Raw genomic sequence first — 16,195 nt, forward strand, 5'->3', positions numbered from 1 at the left:
AAAAAACTCGCGGAATGAATTAATTTCGTCTTGCGAGGCACCACTGTACAAGATTCTAATGAAAATTCACCAGAATTTTAGGGTGTGAATTTCTACTAATAAACACATTTTGGTATGCAGTTTCCCCTTATTTATTTTTTTGCAAAGAAGTTTCTCCTGATATAATGCAATTTTCTATGCTACTGTCATTTATTGGCTACCACACTGTATATGCTGCCTCCGAAGGATCGGTGGTATATTTTGGGCTGTGCCTAGGTATGTCACAGTCACTAGAGCACCCATTCCCAACTAGCTGGTTCATCATCTATGATTCCTGGACAGGGATAGCTTTGCCATCTAATCCATGCATTGGTAACCTCACATCTAGATTACTGTAATGCACTATGCATGGGACTACCCTTGTGCCGGATTTGGTTGCTGTAAAATGCAGCTTTCAAGATACTCAGTGGGGCACCCAGTTTGCTTATATTAAAGGTACCTGTACAGGCCAGTCTTGACAGACTCTAGGGTTGTGCGCTCATCTCACTCTAGAGGCCGGGAGCCAGCGCTGTCCGCAGACACTTCCGGGTCACGTGGCCAGCATGACGAAGCTGCTCTGGCGAGCCAGAGCCGCACACGGAAACACCGTTTACCTTCCCGCCAGTAAGCGGTCCCTATTTATCTACTTGCACTTAAGATAATAATAATAATAATAAATTTTATTTATATCCCGCCCTCCCCAGCCAAAGCCGGGTTCAGGGTGGCTAACAACAATAAAACAGTACAAAAGTACAGAACAAACAACACTCTAAAATCATTCATTATAAAATAATTTTTTTAAATTAAAGAGTGCTTTCGAACTGCTAGGTTGGCAGGCGCTGGGACCGAGCAGCGGGAGCGCACCCCGCCGCAGGGATTCTAACCGCCGACCATGCGATCGGCAAGTCCTAGGCGCTGAGGTTTTACCACAGCGCCACCCGCGTCCCTTTTATTTGCTTATATTACATTAGTGTTAAGAGGCAGATTAACTACTGAGACAAGCAAAAAGTTTGGTTGTTGATATGGAAAGCCCAAAGCCACTTGAAAGCAGGGCACCTAGCAGTTCACTTCCCCAGTACAGACCAAGCTGAGCAGTAAGATCTTCTGAGGAAAGTCTGCTGGTCATTCTGCAGCTAATGGATTCTCGCTTGGTAACAACACAAAAGTGGGCCTTCTCAGTGGTGGCGCCCACCTTTGGAATGGCTCCCCCTTCAGCATTTGAGAGGCTGAGATCGGTAATCAGCTTTAAAGCCTCTTAAAGACGTGTGTGTGTTTCTGTACTACTCAGTTTTATCCACGGTGTATTCATTTTTATTCTCTTTTTTTAAGCAGTGTATTATATTTGATTTTTTATTATATTTTATGCAGTGCTATTTTTCTAGAAAAAGAGGTGCTGGAACTCACCATGAACCAGTATACCAGTTTCTGGGTATCACAAGTGGAGAGAGACAGTACAGGTGTGCTCAGATCCTGTTTGCCTGCTTCCCAAAGGCATGTGCTTGGCCACTGTGATGCTGCTGGTATAAATGAGGGCATTTGGTCTGATCCAGCTGCAGGGCTCTCCTTACAGCACTTCTGCCCTCACCTGGCTCCCCCCACCTGTTGCATCATTCCCTCTTGGTTTTAGCCCTAGGAATTAATTGCCCCAAGGAGCCACCAGCTGTTATCTTCAGGGTGTAGATAACAGTAAGTCAGATGGGAAAGAGCTCCCCATCCCAGTAAAAAAAATACCCCTACCCTTGTGGTGAATGCAAAGTGGTAGTGATGTTCTGCCTGAATTGGGGGCTGAAGCAAACCTTTGTAGACTCATTTCTGATATCACTCTGGATAGAGTCATACTGCATCCCCCCCCCCAATACAAAATTAGAAATACATTGAAGCCTAGTCTGGCAAAGAACTATATGCTATCAGGTCCTTGCGCCTCTTCAGGCAGCTCTAATATTCTTTGTAAAAGAAAAGAGTGATAAGCTTTTTTGAATCAAGGAACCTAGAGATGCAGAAGGCTGGTTTTTAATAATTAGTACCATGGTGCAGCTCCCAAGAGAACAAAGCCACGCCAGCCTTTCTCAACACCCTCAATTTAAAATAGCCAGTAAATGAAATAGAAATTAGTCATTTAAAATATGGAAAGCCCCAGTTTCCAAGGCAATTGCATCCGACGGGCAGTTAAACACCTCTTGTTATCCAAAACCATAATGGTCAAGTTGATGCTAGTTGGTGGTGGCTTGATAAATGGTTTGATGCTTTAGTTTTTAAGAGTCCCGGTGACTCTTTTTGCAAGCACCCACCTGGCGGGGACTGTGGAAAAATAATCCATGAATCCCTGGGAGCTATGATGTCACACACATCCTTCTGAAGTCTTTCTTGAAACTTTGCCTTTCAGACTTCTGATGCACAGGAGACGAGCGTGATTAAAAGAATGGGGCATCTAGTTATCAAGAAAAGAACCTTCATGCCAGGTAGGTTTATGTCTCCTCCCTAGCAGATGTGGAAATGCGTAGAACACCTTGTCCGCTGTAACAGAGTAATTAAGAAATGATGATTGACTAACCAGAGCATATGGGCACCTTTTTGAGATGAATGCAGGTAAGGGAAGTGGAAAAATAGACATTAACAGCTAGGTGTCAAGCGACTGATGCAAATGACACATCATAAAACACTGTTCAAAACAGATTTTTTTATTATTTTTTTCTGAGACAAACACATTGATTTTCTGGACCACAGTAGAGGATGGAAACCTTTCACAAACTTATTTATTTGAAAATACAAATATAAAATTATACTTTCCACATCTGTGATGTGAGAGACCCCCATCCATGTAGTATATTTTTACAACAGGGCTTCGGAAAGCCATACACAGAGACCTGAAAGATGCTTGATATATATAGATACACGTATATATATATATGTATGTATATATATATTTATATATGTATATAAAAAGTCACTACCAAAGTTCGCATCAGTTCATACTAAAATATAAAAGGAAGGGGCTAGGCCTGGCCACTGTGTCATTGTTGATTAAGTACATTTAGAACCACCTGAAAATGCTGAGACTTTGCATTGGATTTACTGATGGAATTCAAAACGTACAACATATACAGTGAGATTATTTTGCTATCACTAGAATTCAATTGACACTCACATCCCACACATGTGTGGTGGTGTTGGCATATGTACAAACACAGGTTATTCTATAGCACGGGTGACTTCTTTTTTTGTTTGTTTGTTTTTGTCTGAAACAAAATTATATTAAGACAATACATTCTGATTGTTTGGTAACTGGCAAACAGATCACTTTGATTTTGAATTCCTTTTATTTTTTGGTAATTTTTTTATTACAGTATTAAAGTATTGCTTAGCTTGCAGAATCTCATGTAGTGCTTGCACACAGTGAGAAAATGGATTGGAATTAGATTCTGCGCACTTTATGAAACTCTACAGTGTATTGATGCAGATTTTTTGGGAATCTGCCAGTGTGTCTAAGGCCCCCTGTCACTCAAAACATAGTTAGACTAGCTTCGGTTTGCTCTTCCAACCATTTTGCTTTTCAGAAAAAAACCCAAAACAAAACAAAAAGGAAACCTTTCAAAACAAATACACCCAAGAGTAAAAAATAAGTAGTTAGTATTTTTTTTTGTAAACAATTTCATATGCAATATATATATTACACAACCATGGCTGACCTTCAAGAAAAAAATGTAGGAAAACTATATTGCTTTAGTTTTGTTTTATGTTGCATTGAATTAGATGGCAAATGAAACAGGGTGGTTTGGTGGCTGGAGTCCCTAGCCCTCATTCACACTCAAGATTGAAAGAATCGTACAGGGTTAATAGCTGGGTGATGGAGAAGAGAAAATTAAAAAAAGTCTGTACACCTTTCAGGTCATTATTATTTACCAACAATTACCCAATGATTCAACTAGCCTAGCAAGATGTGTAACATTCATCAGCTTGTGTATATACTGCTGTACAAGGGGAAAAAAATTACAGCAACAGAGCCATGCTACCTTAAAGTCCAAGCTACAAATTCAAATTAAAATGAACATTATGTAGAATAGGAAACAAAAAAGGGACAGGTTGCTCTTCATTTTAATCAAGTTAAGATTGGATGGGCTGTGTTTTGTTTCCCCTCTCCACACCTTCGGTGGGAAGAGAAACAGGCAATGTGAATTAAAAACTCCCAATATCCCGTGAGTGAAATTCTGGCCCTCTATTCAAGTCAGTAGCAAAAAAGAAAAGTATGCCAGGATTTCATGCCAAGCTCTTTCCAAACTTTTAGATCAATTTTGACATCCAAACGCCACGGAAACAAGCAGAGAATTTCTCATAGAGTTTCCTGGCCTCTGGTTTTTCACAAGATTGTTTTAAAAATTAACTTTTAACTTGAGGCACAAAGCAGCATTTTCCAATGCTTTCTCCATGGAGGTGTGTAAAGAATCCACCACAGTACTTGAGTGGTGCTTTTCAATCCCTGTTTACACCATTCTGCTCCTGCCTTTTGGTTTTTGCTAACTCCAAGGCATTGTTTGGAAGGGGAAGTTTGGAACAAAATGATGAGATGCTGAAGATGGGGCTTTTTGCCTGCTCACCTTGACTAAAATAAGGACGCAGCTGAGCCTTCTGTGCTAAAATTAATTGTTTTCAAAAACAAACAAACGAACCCAAATCCTCTGGAACAGATTTCTAGATGAGTGAGGGAACTAAAATGAACCTTAGCCTAGGAAGCCACTTCAGAAACATACCAGGTTCCACACAAGTTGTGCTATGGGCCACTGGGGCTTTTCAAAAGGTATAGAAACATCTAAAACATATTCACACAGGTTATCAATTTTTTTCTTCTGAGCATTCTTTTTTAAAAAAATATTTTTTCTCTTAGTAAAATCATTTTATTATACCATGCCTCCCTCTTTTTTATTTTAAAAAATAAATTAAAAAAATCCAGTTTTGCATATCTAGCGTTAGCATTTAAGGTAGTATGGCACACCCTCTTTATAAAAGTCAAAGGGTGGGGGAATCTATAAAATGCCGCAGTGGTTTTGCTAGCATTTTTTTCCTTCTTCTTCTTCTTTTATTTTTTTTAACATTGTGAGACCTTTGGTTAGTTGAAACCACATGAGATCAGCAGAAAGAAAAAACACAAAAAGAAAATTTAAGTTTAAAAAAAAACACCTGCCCAAAATTATTAGCATTTCGTTTTGTCTTAAATAAGAGAAAGTTCTATCCTTACTGGTCCTAAATCTGAATAACTACATCTATGTATTTAACCTTAATTACGATACAACTACCAATATGTACTAGAAGAGGAAGAAAGAGAAGAAAAGAGAAGGGGTTGGGGTTTGTCACTACACTAGCATCAGGACAGCACTCTTACAAGATAGTCATTTTTATACATTATTAACATACAACAATGATCAAATAATCTGCTATGAGGTGACAGGGAATGAATGACGAGGAGGAACACATGGTAGTATACAGTACAGGCACACGCTCCCGGGAACTCCTCACAGGAAAGCTCCATTGAAATGAATGGGAGCTGCGCAGAGCTCCTGGGAGGGAGAACTCTACATCATTTGAAAGGAGCCTTCAGAGAAGTCGTCCCTGATAGGTGGTACTCTGATGTCATCTACATTGATTAAAGAGTAATAAAAAAAAAATTCCCTGACTTTTTTTTTACACACTTGACTCTCAGGGAATTTGGTTTGCAGTTAATTACTTTTCTTTATTTATTATTATTAATAGTATTATTATTATTTAGTGTACTACTTGATCAAGTCTCCATTTTAAAAAGCTTCCAGCATTCTGGCTTTTAAACCTGGTTGTTTTGAAATAAGAAAATAATAATAATAATAATAGTACAACCAAAGACATTACACAACCAACCAACAAACAAAAAACAACCCAAAACCAACAACAAACAAAGAAACCCATGTTTTTTGTTGTTTAAAAACAAGACCCTACCCCCTCCTTACGGTTAGCATTATGGTGCCTCGGTGAGTGTTCAAAGATGCTTTGCTCTAACTTGTCTATTGAACAACTATGTTAGCCTACTTGTTAGTAAAGTTTTACAAAAATAGGAGCGCAGCAGCTTTTTTTTCTCTTAACAAATGTCGCATTCAGTGTCTTATTCTGGCTGTACCTAGAGTACCAAATTTATAAACGTAACAATTTAAAAAAATATTAATAAACCTTGTCAATATTAATGTTAAAAAAAAGAATATATCCACACTATAGTTATGCTTGTAATATCACCTACTGTGTTGTACTTCGAGTTGCTGTTGCTGGCCTATTTGACCCATATTTAAAAAATTAAATTAAAAAATATCCTTCATAAGACTCCTCCCCAGCAGAGGACCATATATATAACAGCCAAACATTAAACATGTGCAAATTGGAAATTGTCAGTTTTTCCCTACCAGTCACAGTGCAATGATGTTTTTTATACATTTTTTTTTTCAAATCTGTTTTCATCTACAATAAATTAAATCTTCTCTTGCGTCTAGGGTGATAAACTTGTAGCACTGAGGTATTCAGAACAATATTTTCTTTTTTTAAAAAAACAACAACTTTGCTTTCCCTAATTTGTTAATATAGGAAAGAATGGATGAGGTGAGAAGATGCAAGGCTTAATTTGCACCCCCTGCCCACAGCGTGGGAGCTTCCAAGTGGACTCGCTTGGCCAGAGAGCTATAGAAGGCGTCAGGGTGGCTGAAATGGATGGACAGTCAGTCAGGTGATCTAAAGAATGGTTAAAAAAAGTGTGCTTGGATTTTTAAATACCGTCTTAAATATTATATTTGTAGCTTTATCAATCTTGGGAAAAGCAGTTTTTTCTCTCCTTCTTAACTTAAAAATGTAACTAGACTGTTACTTTATAAGCTGTGCACAGATGTCTAGTTAATATGCTGGTATGACGCTAGTACAGTTATAAGGTCTAACACCTACAGAGCAAGCTAAACAGTGTTGATCTAACTGCTATGGGCCAGCTCTGGCAGTCGATCTCAAACGTTTAAAAATGTCAGGGTGCGACCCACTGGGAGCTTTGCCGTTCCATGTGCTGGCGAGATGAATGGGAGCCAGGAAGGGCAGTTCCCTGCCCTTGGGCCTCTTCTGCTCACGCCAAAGCACTTGCAGAAGAGAAGCTTCCAGCAGATCGGGGGCCCCTAATCTTTGTCTTTTTCTTCCGTTCAGTACAGAAACTGCCTTAGTCTGACTCCATCACAAAAATATTAAGCATTTCTCTTTTTTAATAGTTTATATGTAAGTTAATGGAATTGTATTTACAGTATTATTATTTTTTCAGAAATCACAATTTCAAAAAACCTTATATCGCCTCTTTTTCAACAACAAAAAAATGCACTTATAGAAAAAGGACGCACAAAAAACTTTGTGGTCCTTGCCTTATTGCCGAAAATAGATATAATTAGGTTAACTAATACAAAGAACTGCTAGAGATCTTGTTACTGAGCCAGCCTCCCATTCCCTATACAGCATAAATAGAATATGTCCGCTCACTTGTCTTGCTTGCTCTACTTCTAAATTCAGTGTGTGCTAAATTCCACCTGAAAAAAGTTTTTTTAGCTTCAGAATTGGTACCAGTCAACTGAGAATCGTGTTACCACTTCAGCTTCTTTTAAGCGACAAAAGTACATAAAACAAAATAAAGGGGTGGGAGGTTATTAAAAAGCAAAGCCCCCCTCCAAAAAAATCCTCGTAATATATAAACAGTTATATTATGGTTAGGCTTTTTCTAAATACACAAAGTAGTAGGTCTACGTGACTACAAGCCTATGTCAAAATACTACAAAAGAGTGATTAAAATAGATTTCAAAGGGGAAAAAACATCAAGAAAAATAATAAAATGAACAAAATGGATTATATATATATACACATATTCTTTTCTTTAAAAAGCTGTTGTTCTATATAGTACAGCAGGTTTGTGAGATGATAGAGATTGTGGACAACCCAAGTCCGCTGAATGCCACCTCCAGTTTGTGTGGGTTATTGGTGATGATGCAATGCTCAAAGTCTGATTGATGATGTATCACCTAAACATGGAACCATTCAGAAACTTCGCCCTGTCTTGCCTGGACATCCAGATATACTCTACAGCGCGTTTTTGGAAAAGGAAAAAAAGAGAGAGTGTGTGTGAGTAGATAAAAACAACAACAATTATAGCCAACACTTCAGAGACATGTTACTAGTTCTAGGGGCCTTTTTATGGGTTTTATGGTCACACTTTGAAGGTGGTGTACCTGGGATGTCATTTGTTTCCCAACAGGCCACCATACATTTGTCTTAAAGGGCGAGGGACTTATGCATGTTGATATCCAGAGCTGTGTGTAACCAACCAGGTTAAGAATATCAAAATGCTGCACCACATCAGCTCAAGTTTAGAAACAGGGGAAGTGGAATTCTGGTGCTTAAATACACTATGCAATTATGTTGTATGCCTCCTTATTCTGTGATTCACAGGGAGCTATTCGGCCGCACAAGTCCCCTCCCCTGACTGGTGGAAAGCAGATTTAGCCTCCCCACTCCCAACTTCTGAAATGTTAGCGGGCGCAGCTTCCAGGTATAAGGTCAGAATTTAATCTTTTTTCTTTTTCTTTTTTAAAATTCTTAGGGAATCTGATTTCGGTGGCTAATATCAAATTCTCCAGCTTTCTGCCGCTCTAATGGCACCGCAGCATACACACAGAGTCTATTATTCATGTGGTAACTGCACCTATCTGCCGAGAAATGTGATAGGGAAAGAGGAACTGGGGTGATTGAGACTCTTAGGCAAATGACCTACCTAGAAGGTAACTTACACATAATATGAATTACCCTTAAAACAGAAACAGGCAGGGAGCTAATGCTGCAAACAGGGACTCTCTGCTTCTAGGTCCATGCAAGAAAATCAGGGTTCTGTTAAGTGCCAGGGATGTTAATATTGACAATAACTTGGTCCCAGGGCCATAGCTCAGTGGCAGAACACATGCTTTGTATGCGGAAGGTCTCAGGTTCAAGTTCTGATATCTCCAGGTACAGCTGGGAGAGACCCCGTCTGAAACCCTGAAAAACTGCTGCCAGCCCGTGTAGATAGCACTGAGCCATTTACATGGTCCAGTGTGTCTGACTCAGTATAAGGCACCTTCCTATGTTCCAAGTGTTGTCTTCCTTTTAAGGTCGTGCACTGTGGAGCCACAAGGTCCTCAAAATTAGAGACAAACCCTTTAAAATTTTTATAGGTTGGAGTTACTTGTGAATGAGAAGAACTTCTGTTTCCTTGGGGTTCTTGGAAGGAAGTCGTGTGTCTGAGATGGCCCCTCCTACTGCGTGTTGCCCCAAAAGAGTTTTTCTTCATACCATCCTTATGGGCTTTGGAGACATCATCCCTGTTGGCCAGCTCCTCCACCCACAACCTGCCCCTGCATGTTTATCATGGATTCCTGGGGGAATCTACTGCTGGTGCATTCAGCTTTCCCATCAGCTTAGGCAGGAAGTAGTGTCACTTGTTGACTAGTTTGTGTGATGGTTTATGTTTCCTGGTATGTCCCATTCAGTTTTTCATAACTCTTGAACATGGAGAGTGATGCATGGCCATGCAGTGCCGCTGGTCTGGAAAGGCAGCTTTTGGCTTACAGCAGTTCCAGGAGCCTCCTTGCTTTGACCTCTCTGGAGAGGGAGCACTCAAGAGAGCCTCTGCCCTAAGCATTCTAACTTCCTGCTGTATGCCTTCTTGAACAGTCTGGCCTTGCTGGTTCCATGCCTTATGGAATATGCCACTAAGATGGACCACTTGTGTCCAGAAGATGGAGAATAGGAAAGAGGAGGGAGAAGAGGAAGAGGGCAGAAGGAATGCTGACTTAGTGCATCATTCTTCCTTCAATGGGACTTACGTACTTATTTACCCCTTTCCAGTCCTGGACAGGGGGACTGCAATGGCAGGGAAAGGCCTGTTGCTGGTGTGGACCTGGCAGAATTCCTTTTCCCCAGACAAACGCAGTATTGAGAGGACTTAACCCCCTCCACTGACAGTTCACTTGCAGCACAGGGCTTTAGCCTTCCTTGGACGTGGCTTGGAGGGCTATCCTGTTCACCTGCTTCAGAGGCCTCTGGTTCTTAAAACACGTTTCCCTTTGAGGGTGACTTTGCCCTGCTGCGGGGCATAGTGTTTGGCTGCTGATGCCAGCCAAGGCTGAGATGCGGGTGGGGAGAGATCCAAATGGGCTCTGCAGGCTTCTCCATCACCTCAGTGAATCTCACAGTGCCTGCTTGCTGTGATGAGCAATTGTGCCAACCCTCTCAGCCATCTGGGCACAATGTTCTCCACCGTCCCACTTGGGGCTCCTCTCTTTCTCTGCCTCCTCCTCTTCTGTGCAATTGTGCCAGTGTGGACCACAAACCTCCTGTGCTACAGGAGCAGCCTCCCAAATGCCCCCAGTTTCTAACAGCAGATGGGGAATGAAAGGGGAGGCAGGGAGACAAAGAAACACGCAGAAGAAGAAAATACAGAAGACAAGCTAGGAGCTCAAGTTGATCCCAACCATCCAGCTCATGAGGCAGGGTGGTCTGGTGAGAAGGATGTTCCCCCTGGGTAGTCTCCTCTACTTGGGACCATAATTGGATCCAGCCAGAGGGAGGAGCCATCCCAGACACATGGCTGCTCTCCAGGAACCTACGGGGGAACTTCATTTACACATTTTTTAGAAAAGTAAGAGATGTGGTTGGCAAACAACTTGGATGAAAAAGCAGGCCAATAGTTGATGTAAAGTCTTCCTTTTTCTGAAACAGGCCCTCTTCACAGGACTTCAAAACCAAGTATGAAGGTGAACCTGTGCTCTTTGATGGAGGTGGTGGTGGGGCAAAAATAAAGAGCGTGACATGACAAGGGAAAAGAGAGTGGCGGGTAACTAAGCGCCCTGGTGGAGCTAAGAAAGAGGCATGCTGCATTTGTAATAATGACTTGGATATGGAAGTGATTGTTATTGAATCCCACTGGTACCTAATTTTTTATTTTTCTTACTGGCTTCAGACAATGTAATCAGTGAGAATGAGACAACTAAATAACGCGTGTTCACACTGCCTCTCTAAAAATTAACTTCATGTTTCTATCCACCAAGCTCTTTATTCATTCTACTTGGCCTGGTGCCAGAAGGGATACCTTCTCCCAACACACCTGAAATCAGGCCTCACATATCAAGAAGTTCCCTAGAAGGCATTCTCAGAGCAAGGCCCTGGGTTTAAGGCAGCAAAAGTCATTTGTGGCAAAGTCCTACTTGAAAACAACAGAGCGAAACTTGAGTCACAGCTAACTCAAATCATGCTGGTGTCAGTAGGAATTAGCCATGGCTAGTTTTTTTTGCCAGTTTGTGCCCACTCAGCTATCAGGCTCTGGGTCTGTTTCAAGCAAGGCCTCTCTCTGGAAACCTCTTGAGTAGCTTGGCTTTTCCAATAGGCTTATGGGAAGCTGTCAGACAAGGCAGCTGCAGTGGATGGAGGTAGCACAGTCTGACACCTCTGAGCTTCTGATCCCCAAGCTTCTTTCCTGCTTGGTTGTCTTCGTGTTTAGGGGGAGACGTGAAAAATACAGCTTGGAGAGGAAGCTATGAACCAGTAAATCCTGGTTCAAAGCTTAGCTCAGCCATGAACTGAGCTATGCTAGTACCTGTGCCTCAACTCCGACCTGCAGCTCTTCCTACCTACCTATCATGCAGGGCTGTTGTGAGAATTACTGAAATGTTGTGTGCGAAGGACTTCACTGGACTCCAATGTTAAGCATAAAAATAATGATTGGCAGAAGTATGTGGACCAAATGGTACAACCTTTCTGTAACTGGGAACAGGTTAGGAAAGGCTATCCAGGGCCCGTTATTGCCTGAAGATGTGTGTTTGTGTGGTTGTCAAGAAGAAACAAGGATTGGCACAAAAGGTATTCTCAACAAGGCTCACAGAGGACTAGATGTCTCTGAAGCTACAGCAGAAGATACCTAGTGGAGTGAAGAAAACATGGCGCACAAATTACAGAGATGCTCTTCATTTGAAATGGGCTTATTTCAGCCACTGCTTATTGCCTTGTTAATGGCGGTTACAGCGCTCATGTGGGTACTGGGTGAATTAATGCCGTATGGTTACCTGGTTAACACTTGTTAGCACCAAAACACCATTTTTAATTGCTCATGTAGTGTTTTTTTCTGTGAGTAGAAAGACTGCATTTGAACCTGGTTGCTATTAGTAACTTTAACATAATAAGCAAGCAGCCGTTAATGGCACCAGTTTGAGACCCTGATTCACCTAGAATGGTGTCCTGGTTTTCTTTTTGTTGTATCTCACTGCCAGTCACTTAGCTCATACTCCACAGAAACATATACTTATACTGAGTCAGACCATTGGTGCATCCACCTCAGTCAGCAGCTCCCCAGGATTTTAGGTGGGCAAATATTTCCCAGCCCTACCTGGAGATGCTGGAGATTGAACCAGGGACCATTTGCTTGCAGGGCAGATGCTTGACCACTGAATTATGGCCCTTCCCCAACTGCATGTTCTAAAGGTTAGTGACGAGTACAGAATTTATTCATTTCAATAGTACCCTGTCTTTCTTCCACCATAGAGCTCAAGCTGGCATATATGGGAATCTCAGGCACTAACCAGACTCAGACCTGCTTAGTTTCAGCAAGGTATCTTTATCGCGTGCCCTCAAGTCACACTCTGGGTATGATGCAGAGCATGCTGCCTGATGAGAATCATGGAGCATTGTTATGTGTTTTGCAAGGGGGTGTGTGTTGAACAGATGCAACTCAAATGCCTTAGCATCCTTGAGAACCTTTTTAAAAACACATTTGTTCATGGTCGAAAAACCTTGGGTCACTTAAACCACACCACCATATACTTATTCACCCCTCTGACATTCCTAAAGCATTTCACAAGCATCATGCCAAATTCTCCTAATTTCAGCAATCATTATTTTAATTCCATGCACTGATTTGGAATTTAGAAGGCATGCAATTAGCAGCAAAATAAAGCATTTACCACATTTAGATATATGTGTATATAATCTGGTCATGGACTGTTTTCTAGGAGTTGTTTTTACTCTTTAGACTGAATATTTATAATTTGATATGCAAAGACCCCACATTGGGGTGGTCAGTTGAAGGGTAGGAAACAGGCAGGGATCCAGATAGGACATTAGTAAGTGGATAGTTTTAATTTGAGGTAGCTGTTCTGAAAGTACTAACAGTTCTTATTGTGCTACAGGATTTGACATAGCACATAGAGGTGGATTTGAAGCAGTAAAGCATTGCACTTTTGAATGCTGCTTTTTCCACAAGTCTCTAGTCCACATTAATGGTACTTATTAAAAAAAATGCTCAGAGAAGGTTGAGGATTCCTCAACAGCTCTTTGTATCTGAATAATCAAATCGATTGCATAAAAATGAAATAAATGTAAAGACACTTAGCAAAATTTGCTCAGGATCCCTTTCCGCTTTCCATCCCAGAAAACTGAATAATAATAATAATAATAATAATAATAATAATAATAATAATAATCTTACAAGGAAAAAAGGATTTAAAGACAGGAAGAAAGAAAAGTGTAAGAATGTAAAAAAAATGACAAAATATAAGGGACATAGTTGAAAATATAAATGCTATATACTGGAATACCTCCAAGTGAGATGGCAACCAACCCTGTGTAACGTTTCAATGGTATCCATTTGTAAAAGCCGTTGCAATCAAAGGCCCCTAAAATTGTACAATTGTTAATGTCATCAGTGTGATACATGGGAAGAGATTGTGATTTTTATTTATTTTTTGCATGGATTTATCAAAAGTCTCAAGTGTGTGTGGTGCCAGCATGAATATTTAGAAAAGCTGCAATCTAGTCCTGCTAACATCTCTGTGGATTCAATTCTAGGGATATTTTTCCAAGATCACATCTGAAAAGTAAATTTCTTAAGCTGCTGTTAGTAAATGGATGGCGTGAAAGGTATTAAAAAGGCAGCTACTTTCTGTAGAATGTTATTGAACGTAAAATTAAAGAGCCAGCTGTGTGCAGGCACACACAAAATAATTTTAAAGGCCACATTAGTGCAGACAAAGCACAATGCTGAGTGCTGTATTATTCTTTGGAAGCCAGGCTGCTGCAAAAGGTCAACAGCGCACACGTTTTCAAGAACAACCCGATCTTTTCTTTCTTTAGGCGAAAAATGGAAATGAGGGGTGTTGCAAAGTGGCGATAGATGGCAGTTTAGATTGATGTAGGTCTTAACAGAATAATAATCTGTCTTTCACTGTACAGCTGATCCAATGGGATTTTGCAAGTTACCCAGCTGACATTACAAGGGGAATGGAATTAAAACAAAAACCATACATGTCCGGGTGTTAACATTTTTAACGCAGTAAAGCACTTTTGGAACTTTGTCTGCACTTTGGGTTAATTAGGATATAGCTCCAGATACAAGAAAATGGACAGGAATAATCCGTTTGGCTTAAAATAATTTGGTTAACTGGCCACTAAACAGCGTCAGACATTCATGCTAACACACACAATTGAACACAGTAGAATTGAGATGGGGGAGGGGGGGACTTGCATGCAAATTTCTTGAGCAAAATTTCCACTCGAAAATTAGTAATTTTCCGCTTCCAAATTAATAATCACACCACATTAATACTAAAACATCTTGTATTGGCTTGAGAAAAAAATACGTTAAAAACTTTTTTGCAGATGAAGATGAACAGATTTAAAGCAACAACTTCAGTTCTTTGTAAATTGGATTCACATAACCATTCCTCCACCCACACACTATGCAACCTTTCTCCACCTTCCAAAAATGGATTAGATCTTAAAACTGAATACGAAATAATGGCACAGAAAGAAGCCCCTGTTCTGGTGATGTGAATCCATTCACTCCTGGGTAGCTGGTAAGGTGCAGGAGCAAGGCAACTTTCCATGCTAAGTGTTATTATATCAGTACTTCATTTCTAGCCCAGCTAAAATTTAAAAAAGTGATACAGGCCATTCCTTGCTTCCTGTTTTAAGGTTATAGGAGTGTTCCTGCAAATTGCTCCTCTGCATATTCATACATCTACTTTTGACAAAGGGTTAGGGTGCAAGGAGCTGCTCCCAGATTCTTGGGAGCATGAGCAGAGTTATCAACCTTTATAACTTTTGGGATATGGAAGTTGCTTGGAGGAGTACAGATATATCTCATCTTACACTGATTTTACATACGTGATTCCAGCGTTACACAGATCACAGAAAAAAATTAAAATAAGGAGGGGTGGGAGATCAGGGAAAACCCCCAGGAAGGCCGTCTAAGGTTATGCAATGGCTCCTGTGAGATCTCATGGGAGCCCTCCAGGGCCTTCCAGAGCCCAATAAGCAAAGTGGGTTGGGGGGGGGCAAGGTCCACTCAGTGACGACTTTAGACAGGGAGGGATGGTTATGAAGAGCTGTTCCGGGGATCGTTCTGCCTTTGTGCAATTTCCCTTATATGCCCAATAGCCGGAATGTAACATGTAAGTGGAGATCTACCTGTATTTTAGGATCTCAAAATTAGCTCATGTAAGCATTTTTGTGGGGGTGGGGTGGGGTGGCTTATAGCCAGAAAAAAACTTAAGCACACCTTTGGAAATTAAGCACTCCTGTTTTTGTAGGATTGTGGCATTTGTTATCTTTCAGCTGCTCGAGTGGGAGCACTAAAGTGAGATCTCTCACCTGGGTAAGATTGCTATGAAAAAAACTTAACAGGTTTCCTTAAACAGAAGCGCACACACATTGCTAAAATTTTAAAAAAAACATACTTGGTGTGCTGTGAAGGTTGATGGATCAGAGGAAATCTCTGTCCCCCCCTTACAGAAATAAATACACAGTGCAACTTCTGTCAAATGGACACCTCTCAGCAGCTGACGTTTATCTGGAATAACGGAGCACAATGCAAGTCCAGTATCTGGCAAAAGATCTGAATATGTGGTCTGGCTGAATGAAGTCTTATTGTACCTTGCAAGGGAAGTGTAACGGTTTGCTGTTACAATCAAAAGAAAGTGAAGCTTCAGGTATATGGAATCCATAGAGGATGCCGGGGCAAAGGCAGAGCCACACAAATAGATTCAATTTAGCTTCTAATACACGTGACAGGCAGGAGTCCTGGCTTTGTGCGGCTTTGAAGGCCTATTTAGAAAGTGTAGTAGCTTCT

General features: G+C 40.8%; 2 protein-coding genes across 51 annotated transcripts in view; one reads left to right on the plus strand and one right to left on the minus strand.

The window, feature by feature from the left end:
- The window catches only part of LOC309519979 (uncharacterized protein), a 70,040-nt gene that overhangs the window by 41,389 nt on the left and 12,456 nt on the right, over positions 1-16,195 (plus strand). For 4 of the 12 annotated variants that reach the window (XR_014214095.1, XR_014214096.1, XR_014214097.1 and 1 more), the window contains 2 exons: positions 2,402-2,477; positions 6,613-7,712. Coding sequence is in view for 2 of the 12 variants with exons in the window: in XM_082201323.1 (XP_082057449.1) it covers positions 2,402-2,477; positions 8,494-8,600; positions 10,798-10,830 (216 nt within the window). In the remaining 10 variants the exon portion in view is untranslated. Of the gene's footprint in view, positions 1-2,401; positions 2,478-6,611; positions 7,713-8,493; positions 8,601-10,797; positions 11,677-12,612; positions 12,680-15,858; positions 16,007-16,195 lie in introns of those variants that run through there. The other 8 variants (XR_014214103.1, XR_014214098.1, XM_082201323.1 and 5 more) reach the window with 8 other exon arrangements.
- MSI2 (musashi RNA binding protein 2) overlaps positions 2,681-16,195 on the minus strand; it is a 410,358-nt gene continuing 396,843 nt past the window's right edge. For 30 of the 39 annotated variants that reach the window (XM_082201257.1, XM_082201256.1, XM_082201278.1 and 27 more), the window contains 2 exons: positions 13,665-13,742; positions 2,681-8,124 (listed from right to left, as the gene is read on the minus strand). In XM_082201257.1, the coding sequence (XP_082057383.1) occupies positions 13,701-13,742 (42 nt within the window). In that variant the 3' untranslated portion in view covers positions 2,681-8,124; positions 13,665-13,700. Of the gene's footprint in view, positions 8,125-11,810; positions 11,993-13,664; positions 13,743-16,195 lie in introns of those variants that run through there. The other 9 variants (XM_082201282.1, XM_082201280.1, XM_082201279.1 and 6 more) reach the window with 3 other exon arrangements.

The sequence above is a fragment of the Podarcis vaucheri genome, assembly GCF_965113315.1.
Source record: "Podarcis vaucheri genome assembly, chromosome: 15".
NCBI lineage: Eukaryota > Metazoa > Chordata > Lepidosauria > Squamata > Lacertidae > Podarcis > Podarcis vaucheri.